The sequence below is a fragment of the Colius striatus genome, chromosome 7 (assembly GCF_028858725.1).
Source record: "Colius striatus isolate bColStr4 chromosome 7, bColStr4.1.hap1, whole genome shotgun sequence".
Lineage (NCBI taxonomy): Eukaryota > Metazoa > Chordata > Aves > Coliiformes > Coliidae > Colius > Colius striatus.
The window spans coordinates 12,686,054-12,697,610 of NC_084765.1; the positions used below are offsets into that span (position 1 = coordinate 12,686,054).

The following is an 11,557-nucleotide window of genomic DNA, read 5'->3' on the forward strand; positions in this document are numbered from 1 at the left end:
TTTCTTCCTGTGAAAGCTTAAAGTAGAAACTTTGGCATCTGAAATCCTGTATCACCGAATCCTATGAGCTGGGCTGCAGCCGGCGGCTGAGTCGCACTGGCAAGGGGAGGGCTTGACCCGCCTGGAACCAGCCGCAAGATGAAATAGAACTTTTTCCTCCCTGAAGAACTGAAAGATGCTATTACAACAGAGTCGTCGGGATCTTTTTTATTTTTTTAGGTGAAAAAAAGAATATTCTATGTGGGCAAGGAGTAAATAAATCCGCAAAAGGAATGTAAACGATTAACTGTTAATATAGGAAGAGGCAAGGAACAGTGCAGTGGGAGAGAAGTGTCTGACTGGAAATTCGGTCATCTGAGTCCCTACACTTTATTTCTGTTGGTGCAGCTGTGTAAGTCACGTTAAAGCAGCAAAAGAGATGCTGAGCCGTTTCTTTAAGTGCCATCTAATGTTTATAAATGCAACATCAGAGAAACTGAGGAGTCGTGAAACGGTAGAGATTTAAAATCAAACTTCTCTCCTGGATGATTCCCGTGAGAAGCATACCTGCGACAGAGTTGCCCTTTAAAACGAAATGTGAACTGTGCGTGCGCGGGGGCTCGGGGAGGCAGCTCCAAGGGGCGGTGGGCGATCGAGGCCCCGGCGGGAGGGAGGCGCGGGGCCGAGGGCGGCCTGAGGTGCGGGCGGACACTTCCAGCCCCACCGCACCGCCGCCTGGGGCGGGGTGAGCTCAGACCTGTGCGGGAACTTCACTCAGAGCCTCACACCGCGCTTGTGGACTCGGAGCAAACTGGACCCGTCACAGCCCCTCACTCTGAGCACTTGGTGACCCCCTCACGGTCTCCCTCATCCCCGGGGGCCGTAACTCATAAAAAGCTACGAGGACGCATTAGAAAAGACTCCATCAAACCAACAAAGCCACCAAACCCCACTACTTGTCATCTTAAAAAAACCCATCAAACCCAAACCAAAACATAACCCACCCCTCAAAAACTAAACGGCTTTGGGATTGAAGTTCTGCAAAACGAGCGCGGAGCACCTGCGCAGCCCCGCTAGTGCCGGGAGGGCAGGGGAGGCGGGCACGGCCCCACGACAGGCTGACAGCGAGGGAAAGGACAAACCCTCACGGAGCGGTGAGCGACTCGCTTGGGGTTTCCAGTATGTCGGTGTTCCTATCTCAGCTTCAAAGCTAGAATCGCATCAAAAAGGGAGTGCCCGTCCGCCGTTCTCCGTACATCGTTCGCCTCCCGGTGAAACGCGCGATTACTGCCCGCGGGAGTGACCCGGGACACCGGCTTTCCCGAAAGCATCAACGAAGGAACGCCGGCAGGTCCGCAGGACAGCCTTCCGACCATGTTACGTAGCGGTCCGGTTTCGCTTGGCACCTGTCCCGCGGTGCGGCCGAGCAACGTGCGCGGGGCTCCGCTCGTCGCGGTGTCACCGCAGGCCCTGGCCGTTCCGTTGCTGACCGCTGCCATGGACAGTGTCCGCAGCAGCCGGCAACGACGGACCACGGCAGTGCAGGGGAGCGAGGGCAGGAGCGGGACCGGGAGCGTCCCGTGCGCGCCGCTCCGTCCCTCGGTCCCGGCTGCCGGGGCTCACGATAGCGCTGAGGCAGTCCCTCTGCCGCGAGGGCACGCACCGGCTGCCGTCCTTGGCAAACGCCCTGCGACTTAGGACGGGCAGGAAAGACGCTCCCAGCCCCCGGCTCTCGGCAGGTAGTGGAAAGACTTTCCGCGTCCAGGCGTCGCAGAGCAGATCGCCCGGTCCGCTACTGCCCGCGCCCGCTCCGGCATGTAGTTGCCTCCCACCCCCGTCCCGTGTCGCGTCTCCCCGTGGACGTCCCCGCCGCGTCCGCCGGGCAGGTGCTTGCCGCGGCTGGGCAAACATCCTGCGCGGGCAGGTGCTGTGCCGCCGCGCCGTGACAAAGGGCCCTCGCGGTTGACTGATGGGGCAGCTGCCCGGTAATCCCCTCCGGCGGGACTCGGCGTCACGCCGGGGGAAAGCGCCACCCCCCTTCCCCGTTGCCCTTCCGTGCACGGAAAGGCGGTGCACCTGCCCCTAGAGTTGTACGATGCTGATGGTGATGCCGATGGTTTCCTGCAGGAGCGCGGAGTTAGGCGCTGCCGCCGCGGGGCTGCTCCCAGGTGTTAGGGGCTTCTCGCCCTGGCGAGGGGAGGCGGAGTGGCAGCCGCAAGCACCCTGTCCCGCTGCAGGAGCAGCCGAGGGTGGGGAGCCCGAGTGCACCCCTGGGGCGGGGGTCGGCGCTGCCCTGCCCGGAGAGGCGGCGGTCGCGGGCACTTCTGGACGCGGTGCCCATGCATCGCTGCACGCCCTGCCCGGCCCCGGCCCGTGCGGGACCCTCGCCCGCTGCTGTCGGGGCGCCGGGAGGGCGGCAGGTTACAGCCGCGCTCCCCGCTGAAGCCGCAGCGGTTGCCGGGCGGGCGGGGCGGGGGAGGAATCCCGGCTAGGGAGCGGCCCCGCTCTGCAATGCGGTCCCTCTGCTGCGGAGGTCGCCACGCGTGAGCGGTCGCACAGGGGAGTGGGGCCGGGCCGCGCAGCGTGAGTGTGACTGTGAGTGTGACCGGAATGCGAATGCTGTGCTGTGCTGTGCTGTGCTGTGCTGCCCCGGGCCGGCCCGCGCCGCCCCCCCGCCGGGTATTTTTGTGAATGGGACGCTCACAGAGCGGGGCGTGACGTCAGCACCGAGCCGGGCCTCGGCTCCCAATGGCGGCCCGGGGCTCGCGGGGCGGCCGCGGCGGTGATTGGTTGGCGGCGGCGCGCGGGCGCCCACGCAGGCTGCCGCGGCGGCAGGTATAAAGCGGCGGCGGTGGGCACAGCGCGCACTGCAGTTCCGCGGCGCCCCGTCTGATCCCGCGCTCCGCCCGTTCCGCACTGCCGGTAAGCACCGCACCGCGCCGCGCCCGGCCCGGGCAGCCCCAGCTGCCGCTCCTCCCGCGAGGGGTCCCTAGTGCCGTCAGTCATGTGTCTGTCTGCACCTGAGCGTGTGCAAGGGGGTGAGTCAAGGAAGTGAGGAGACAGTTACTCCTCGCTCTCTTCCTTTGCTTCGCCGACGCGACGTGGGTGCCTGCTGGGCAGGCAGGACGGTTTTCCCTATACAGTCCTCTCTAGGGCCCTGCTGCGTGTTGTGCGGGTGCTGGGTGCCCAGGAACAATGGGGTAGCAGATGCCTCTTGGCAGATGTTCAGGGGAGCCCCATCAAGAAAAGGGAGCAGTAGGAATGAAGCTCACATGGCAGTTAGTGATGTGCTTGTTTGAGTCTGAGACAGCGATGCTGTGAGAAAAGGAGTATATCTTAAAGGAGGTACCTTTAATTAGAGACTCTTTTGCATTTATTTTTTTGTCTTGTGACTGAGTTTTAACATCCTTTTTCTGGCTTCATAATAATTGAGATTTAGGAACTTAATGACTTAATTCTTACAGTGCAATCTGAACTGGGATATTGATGTTCTATCAGCCAAGAAGCAAGCAGGTGAAGTGCTAACAGTGGCACTTTAGTCTTAAAAATATTAAACGCTAAACATTTCTTTTATTTCTTCTTTTTGTGTGACTCCTATCCCATAACTATGCCTGTTCACATCAGACACATTGACTGTGACATTGTGTGCAGCAGTTAGTCAGAGGAACACATTTCCCACCAGTCTAGGGGAAAGTCTGCACTCAGTGAATACAAATGGCTGTACAGAACTGCAGCTCTGAAGAGACACTTTTAAAATTCTCTGTAATAGTGCTAAGTTATCATAAAATTTCAAGGACCAAAGCCCAATACCAATAATGTAAGGAAAGGGAAAGGTAATAGTAAAAAAACCCCAAGCTGTTAGTATTTATGCTACTTGTGGCTAGAAAATGATGACCTCTTTCAGTGGAACTTATAAGACTGAGAGGGTTGGAAAAGAGCCATTGCTTGATGTACCTCTTTGTTGTAGAGAGGAAATCATGGTTATGCTGAGGATTTCGTCCTTCCTTGCTGTTTATGCCTTGGTTGTGTGCCAGATGGACAGCTTCCAGGCAGCCCCTGTCAGGTAAGAAGCTGGTCCTGTTGCTGAGAGCTATATTGGAATGGTATGGAAATACTTGATGTTCTTTAGAGATCTAGGAGAAAATAGACTACAATGACTTCTTTTGATGCTATTTTTTTATTACATATCTGAACCATGCATGGGGATGGCTTATGTATTCATGCTAGTGAAAGACACTGCCAATGACATGCAGTGCCACATGACAGACCCCCATCTCCTGTGCATTGCTCTCTGCAGCAGTCCGGGTTTTATTCACCCTTGTTTTGCTTGCGTCTCTTCAGACCTGGCTTGGAATCCATAACAGACCGAGTGACGCTCAGTGATTACGAAGCTCGGAGGTTATTAAATGCACTGGTGAAAGAGTTCATACAGATGACAGCAGAAGAGCTGGAGCAAGCCTCTGAGGGGAACAGGTAAGGGCTGCAGTCCTGAGGCGGAAGAAGGGCAAGGGGGGAACGTGATGGCTTTTTGATATTTAGCAAAAGCCACCTGAGCAGATCCTCTGCAGGCAAGGGGTTTTGGGTTTTTTTTTTGTTTCTTGGAATTATGGCTCTGTGGTCACTGAACTGGCAAAGAACAATACTGCAGAGACATCTTAATGTTGGTATCAAGAGAATGTCTTTCACCTAGTTAACTTGCATCTACCTGTCTCTTACAATTGAAAGTGGAGTGTGATTTGAGCTTGAATGATGGGGTTATGTTAAAATATGGCAGCAAAAGGTATGTCTTCCTAGTGGGAGTGTTAGGGGCCATTCAGTCACTCTTGGATTCTCTGTCATGCAAGTGCATGCTGTTGTGAGGCATGGGGCATGGGAAGTCCTTGGCAGAGGGGGAGGTGTTCCTCCTAATGCATGCACCACTCTCTCCTGAAGACCAAAGGCATGCAAGAACATTTGCACTATCCTAACAGGATTTGTGTTGCAAAGCATGGTGGTGATGTATGAGAGACTGAGGAGCATGCTGAATACATGGAAAGTAAAACTTCTGACCTCTGAGTATGGTCATCCAAAAGGCTAATGAGCTTGCTTTTCAGTGAAGTTGAATTCATTGAAAAACAGTATTTTCCTTCTGACTGCATTTGTATGAACTTTCCTTGCATGGAATGTGTTGTGGAGGGTTTTTAAATTGAGTTTCCTGACTGTAACTGTATACCTAGAAAAGAAATGCATGAACATGCATGTTTGAGATTTGCTCTTCCTTTGGGCATGTGTTTTGTTTTTTTTTTTTCCCTCCTGCAGCCTGGATAGACCCATTTCCAAACGCTGTGCCAGTCTGAGTACTTGTGTTCTGGGCAAACTGTCTCAAGAATTGCACAAATTGCAAACTTACCCTCGCACTGACGTCGGGGCTGGAACTCCTGGCAAGAAACGAAATGTGCTGAGTGACCTGGAACATGAACGCTATGCAAACTATGGGGAGCCCCTAGGAAACAACTAGACATGCTTATTTTTCCCCTTTTCCCTTTTTTAACCTGATGCATGTGGATCTAACTTTGATTGCTAACTTTGCTATGTTCTTTTGATTCTGTTTTTGACAGAGAATGTTTGAGGTGGACTTAGTGTTAGGAAGACAGAGAACGTAACATGCATACCAAGCTAGGGGGGAAAATTAATAAAAATTAACAGCATTGCCTTGACATTTCAAATGATTTTCTTAGACTCTGATTAAAAAAAAATCTAAATGAGGCTCTTCATTTCTGGCTGCTAAATGTATGAGTAGACTCTTCGTCTGTGCTTGCCCATGCACTTGTTCAATAAACCTATTTTTCTATAAGGATTAGATCTGCTTTGTTTAATAACTGTTTCAGAATGTGAGACTTCTAGATAAGGCTAAAAAGACTTTACAAGTTGTCTTAATGCACAAGAGAGGCAATGCCAGTAATTCTAGCAAAGCTGAAAGGACTTAGAAATTGAAATTGTACATGTACATTGATCTATACTGGTGTCATCAGGCATGCATGTAATTCTGTTAGCAAGGATGTTGAGAAGTAAAGGAATTGGGAGAGGCTCATACACATGTTCAAACAAACTAGAAGTGTAATCCTGTGTAAAACTGGGTACTGAATACTTTCAGGTAAGAATTTCATGTTATTTTACATTTTCCTTTTTACTTTACAATAGGTCCCTAGAGTCATATATTTAAAACCTGAATATCTTTAAAATATTTGTGTTCAAGACAATATAATGTAGGTGAATTGTAAATTAAGAGACAATCAGATCACAGATTCTCACAGTTCTTCTATTGCAGCATTGCATCTCTTAGAGGCCTGTTCCAAAAAAAAAAAGAACCTGGCATTGACGTTACAGACAGTATCCACTGTTGACATTAATGAACTATCTTCTAATGCTTATCCAAGAAAAAAATCCCTTCTACTGCAAGAAAAAGTCCTTGTGGGAAATAAGACCTACACATTCCCATAGTCCTTGAAGTCCTCCATCTAGCAAAACTGACTAGCACCAACCTGAAGTCTGAGCACAGAACTACTCCTGTTGAGGTCTTAGCTACTCACAAGGTCTAGCAGACTGAGGCCTAACTCCAGGAAAGGGGGAGTCCCACAATCCTATTAAATATATGGTAGCAGTAAGGTTGTGTGTAGTTCAGCTCTGAAAGCCACTGGTCAACTGCTGGGCAGGTACAGCCCTGCCAGCTCACTGACAAGGCCTGTGTTTCTGCCAGGAATATGAGACTTCTGTCTCTTTCTGGGCGTTATGGAGCATGGATGTTGAAGTGTGAAGCTCAAGATCAGTGTCTGCTACTGTCCTTCAGCAGCACTACCAAGAAAACAGATCTAAGTTTTTGGAGGGGATGAGGATTGTTTTAATGATTCCTCAGCACCTATCTTGGTCACGATGACTTGCTGGAGCTAAGCAATGGCTCAAGTGTTGCTGAAAATCTGGCTTGGCTTAGTCTTCCATCCAATTGCCCATGAAAGGAAGGGCTTGGCCACTTTTTCTAAACTGAGGCTGACACTTGGGAAAACAGAAAGAGCCATCTTTTAGAGCTTGTAAGCTGTGCACACAAGTTGCAAATGCTTGCTGCACAGTAAGCCTATTCTTCTACCCAAAAATCTTTCCTTGGCATAGTGGCTGTTACTGATGTTTCATTGTCTGTGGGGCAGATGCTTTGGAATCTAACTTTGTTTTCTCTTTGAAAAGCAGTGTAACAGCACAGAAGAGGGCATGCAACACAGCAACGTGTGTGACCCATCGTCTGGCAGACTTTCTGAGCAGGTCGGGAGGAGTGGGCAAGAACAACTTTGTACCGACCAACGTGGGGTCCAAGGCCTTCGGCAGGCGGAGAAGAAGTGTTCAGATATAAACAGCAGAGTGATAATGTGAATATGGTAAATATGCAATAGACCAAACCTGCAATGCAGGCAGCCCGGGGCAGTATCAGAATTTTAGTTTTGCTGAATGAATAACAGAATTTCAGTGATAACCTGCAAGAAAGCAATGCCAGTAACAGCGTAAAAGGTGTTACAAATCTAACTGTGAAGGAGAGCTTTTGCAGATGTTCTGCTTGGATTACTAGCTTCATAATGCACTAATTAAATGCAACAGTTTGGGTGGAATTATTTGCTTATTTTACCAGCAACATTTTATTATCAACATATCAGTAACTCCAGATTTGTTTCTTTCAGATTGCTGTGAAACTGAAAGTTCAACTTTAATTTCTAATGGAAGCAACACTTCTCCATAAATCAAGACAGCCAAAAAGAAGATTAATTTTGCATCCTAATATTGAAAATGTTTTATTTAATACAAATGAAAACTTCTGTTATGTATAGTACAAGAGAATCTAATTATTAAAGTTAAATTATTGTATATTCTTTTTATATGCAACTCTATTTCAAATAAAATGTGACAGCATCTATTATTTATTTATCTTTCAGCTTATATGTGATCCATGCTACTTCTCCTGGCACTATTGCCAACACTCGGGGATTATACTAAACTGCTGCCTGGCAAGGCATATGTGTATTATACAGCGTGCTGTGCCTTGATGTAAAACCCTTAAATAACCTGATTGTACAGTATGTTTAAAAGAACAAACAAACACTTCAATATTGTATCATTTGTGAATTTATGCAAAATTAAAACAAGTATTTTAGATACACTTGGATTGAGAAACTGATTTTTCATTTAAACACAGTTATGGAAACATTTGGCACCAACCCAACATCGTTTCAGATCAGTTGGCCCATTGATGTGCTGCAGCCTTATTAACTGTAAATAATACTAGGGTTTGAGTCAAAAGTTCAGAACAGAACTTTTACATCTATATTCATAAAACAGTAGCTCAAAAAGACACCTCTTAGTGTGACTTCTGCTAGAAAAATAAAAAGCCAGTTACATTTCGTAAAGCTGTAGGGACAAACTTCATCATTTGTGGGTTAAGACTAAATGTTTTTATACAGGCTGTAGGTCAAGTGAAATGGCCAAACAGCCTGTGTCTTTTTATCTAAGGATGAAAAAGTGAATTGGACAGGGGGAGAAAAAGGAGCTATGGAAATGTACATTTGTTTTAAGCAGCTCTGAAACAGAGTCTATTTAGAGATCAGTGATAAATAATTAGAGTGAGTGGAGAAGAGAGTAGCTGGAAGCAATCCACAGGCTTCTAGGTGGTGCTGCCAACTTTCTCCTTAAAGCTGCTGCTGTTTCAGTTTAGTAGCTGAGTCAGATATTTGTTTTGTACACCGTAGCTGGACTCTCAAATCTGCTTTAGCAGTTCAGATGAAGATCACCTCATTGTGCAAGGTAGAGGTTAAGGCTCTCATGATCTCTCTGTCTGTCTCTGCTGCAGGTGTAATAGGAGAAGGAAGAGCATGGTCACCAGATGTAGACATAGCCAGTAAGGCTGCCCAGTGACAACGCTTCTATACTATGCTCGTTGGTGGCTATGGTTTTACTCCTTGGGGAACATTTCAGCACTGGTAAGTCAGTGTACAAAGCAGAGTTGTAGAAGATACAAACCAGTTTAGTGGGAAAAGTACCAGTGCCTAAGTGGACAAAGGAGGGATGTTCAGACTTGGCTTGCAAATCTGTTGCCCAGAGATAGTCTAGTGTTTCTTTCCATTTTCCTTTGAAGTATCTGAGATTGGCCACAACTGGGTGTGCTCTACTGACATTGTGACCCACTGCCCTGGGTTTGGATGAGGATCTGGTTGGTTTAGACCTAACTGCCATTTTTAAAGACTGGAAGCATTCTTTGCCAGATTTCAGGTATTTTTCTGCATTTTTCTTTGAATAAAGTGGGGGTTATTTTCCGAGATCACCTACTTGAGTACCTCATTAATACCTTTCCCTATCATTGCAGAGCCTCTGGGCACAAGTGATAGGTTGTCCCTTTTCTTCCTACTACAACACCCAACAGCTTAATCTCCAAGATAAAATGCCTAAGCACAGTTATTGGGATGAATGCACATAATGTAATGATTCATATTCAATAAGTGGGCAGGCAGTGTTCTTGGGCCCCATTTGGCTTTGAAGTCTAAATGCTCAGGCAGTTTATTTTTCCATTTACAGCCATTCTTTATTGAGAGACACCTGGGGCTGCTTCACATAGTTATATGACAGCAGTAGTGTCCATCTCTGCTGAAAACTGTTAGTCCTTCTTTTCAGTTTTAACAAGTTACGAATTTTTTCTGCCAGCCATAGGGATGTCATCAGACTAAAATTCTATGCCACATCACAAAACCTGACATGTAAACCAGATTCTAGTAAACTTGGTGCTGGTTTTTACCTGTTTGATCATCCTGGTTGGATAAAACTTTTGATATAGGGGTTTCTCTGTTTTATTTGTTGGTTTTAGGTTGGTTTTTTTTTTTTTTTTCATTAGGAAAAAATACTTCCATATCTCAAGATCTATTCCTGTTCTATCTTCTATCTGTTTTCTCATTAGGATCTCTATCTGTACAGCAATGCAATGCACTGACCAAATAAATAAGCCTGTAAAGGACGGAGGGCTGTATCACTATGACAGTAAGAGCAAATAGGAAAAAAAGATGAGGACCCTTACATCTTTTTCTGTGATGCAAAGAGATAGAAACTCTTCACCACAAACCTCAGTTGCTTGGAGGTTTAGGAGGAGCAGGTTATTATTGAACCAGATGAAAGGACAGGTGTTTTTTATTATTTATTTTTAAATTAGTATTTCAGTTGTTTAAATTTTAAGGGAGTGAACGTGGTAGAAGGAATTGCAGAGCCACTAGAAGCTTGTCAATTGCTTTGACTGACTTTGTGAATAAGTGGAAGAAATTGCTTCCTTTTTTTAAAAGTGCTGTTCTTGAGAGCATTACCCAAACTTGTCAGCTTAAATAAACCCCAAACTTCTACCCGGGGAGAAAAATGTAATTTGGAATTAGCATTTAATAAGGGAAAGTATGGTTACTAATGCACTTACCTTTCCATTTTAATTACACTACCATTCTAAGCATGCTGAAAGCTGGCAGAAAATACATTGTTAGTGCGGTATGGGTGAGTGGCATCAAACCCAAGTTACTTAGTATTCAGTCAGCCAAGACAATACAGATCAGTCATGTGGGAGTGATTGTATTCGTGTTCACGAGGCAGTATCCTGATGCCTATAGTTTGATTCCAATGCTTGTCAGTGTGTGCTTTCTTTAACAAAATCTATGTGCAAATGAAGACTTTGGTAGTGTACTTTGCAAATAAAGGCAAAAGGGGGAGAAATTCTGAGAAATAAATATCTGAGGACAGTTTATGACTGACTTCATGTCATTATAGAGTTTTTGGGCTTTAATTTTGCAGGTCATTTTCTAGTGGCTTGGTTTCCCTATACAAATATGGACATAAGCACCATGTGGGCCCAGGAAGGGTTATAGAGTTTGGCCAGTTCTCTGCACTGAGCTGATGGGAAGTCAAAAAGCACCATCTCATCGCCAGTGAATAAGCACAGTGAGGGCGCACAGGGATCTCTCCCAGATGAGGTGTTTTTGTCTTGCTGGTGGGTACAGCTTCCACTTGGAAGTGGGTGAGCAGAGGTGCCCACTTGAGCTGGTGCCATGAGGAGTGGCCTGCAGCGATGGGGACATGCAGGAGGGTGTTGTAGGCTTCTTGGGGTGCCCCCCAGGGCCACTGTGCAGGGCTGTGTTGCCCCATGGGGTACCAGGCAGGAGTGAAGCAGCTGCTGTGGGGACCAGGTGATGGCTAGCTGAGGAGCTAACACCAACACATGCACTCATGGACCTTGCAGCTGCCAGAAGAGAGATTTGGGAGCTGTTCAGCTGTGTGCCTCTTGCCAGGGGTCAGGTGATCTCCCACTCCAAGATCCGACTGAGCTTTTTGCTCAGGATCATGCACCAGGACATTGCTGCACATATTGATAGAGCACCATCTCTGCACAGAATTTTTCTCTACTTTGTAGGCTCCTCGTGCCTTTTAAAGTTGTCTTCTGCAGAAAATGTCCAAGGAGTAGAGTACTCCCCCTCCCCTTTTTCTTTTTTTCAGAGAGCAAATAATTGCCATTTCTAAATTATACCAAGAGTGCAATCCTTTC

General features: G+C 47.3%; 1 protein-coding gene across 1 annotated transcript; it reads left to right on the forward strand.

Moving 5' to 3' along the window:
* Positions 1 to 2,833: 2,833 nt before the first annotated feature.
* On the forward strand, positions 2,834 to 5,792 carry CALCA (calcitonin related polypeptide alpha). Its single transcript, XM_062000110.1, has 4 exons — positions 2,834 to 2,901; positions 3,947 to 4,042; positions 4,321 to 4,452; positions 5,278 to 5,792. Exons 2-4 carry the CDS (start codon positions 3,957 to 3,959, stop codon positions 5,474 to 5,476), a joined length of 417 nt encoding a protein of 138 aa, XP_061856094.1. The 5' UTR covers positions 2,834 to 2,901; positions 3,947 to 3,956; the 3' UTR covers positions 5,477 to 5,792.
* The last annotated feature ends 5,765 nt before the right edge of the window (positions 5,793 to 11,557 follow it).

Bases quoted from the DNA above. Each gene is read 5' to 3' on its own strand.
- CALCA (XM_062000110.1), top strand. From the start codon at position 3,957: ATGGTTATGCTGAGGATTTCGTCCTTCCTTGCTGTTTATGCCTTGGTT. The intron at 4,043-4,320 runs GTAAGAAGCTGG...GCGTCTCTTCAG, and splicing joins TTCCAGGCAGCCCCTGTCAG to ACCTGGCTTGGAATCCATAA. The intron at 4,453-5,277 runs GTAAGGGCTGCA...TCCCTCCTGCAG, and splicing joins CAAGCCTCTGAGGGGAACAG to CCTGGATAGACCCATTTCCA.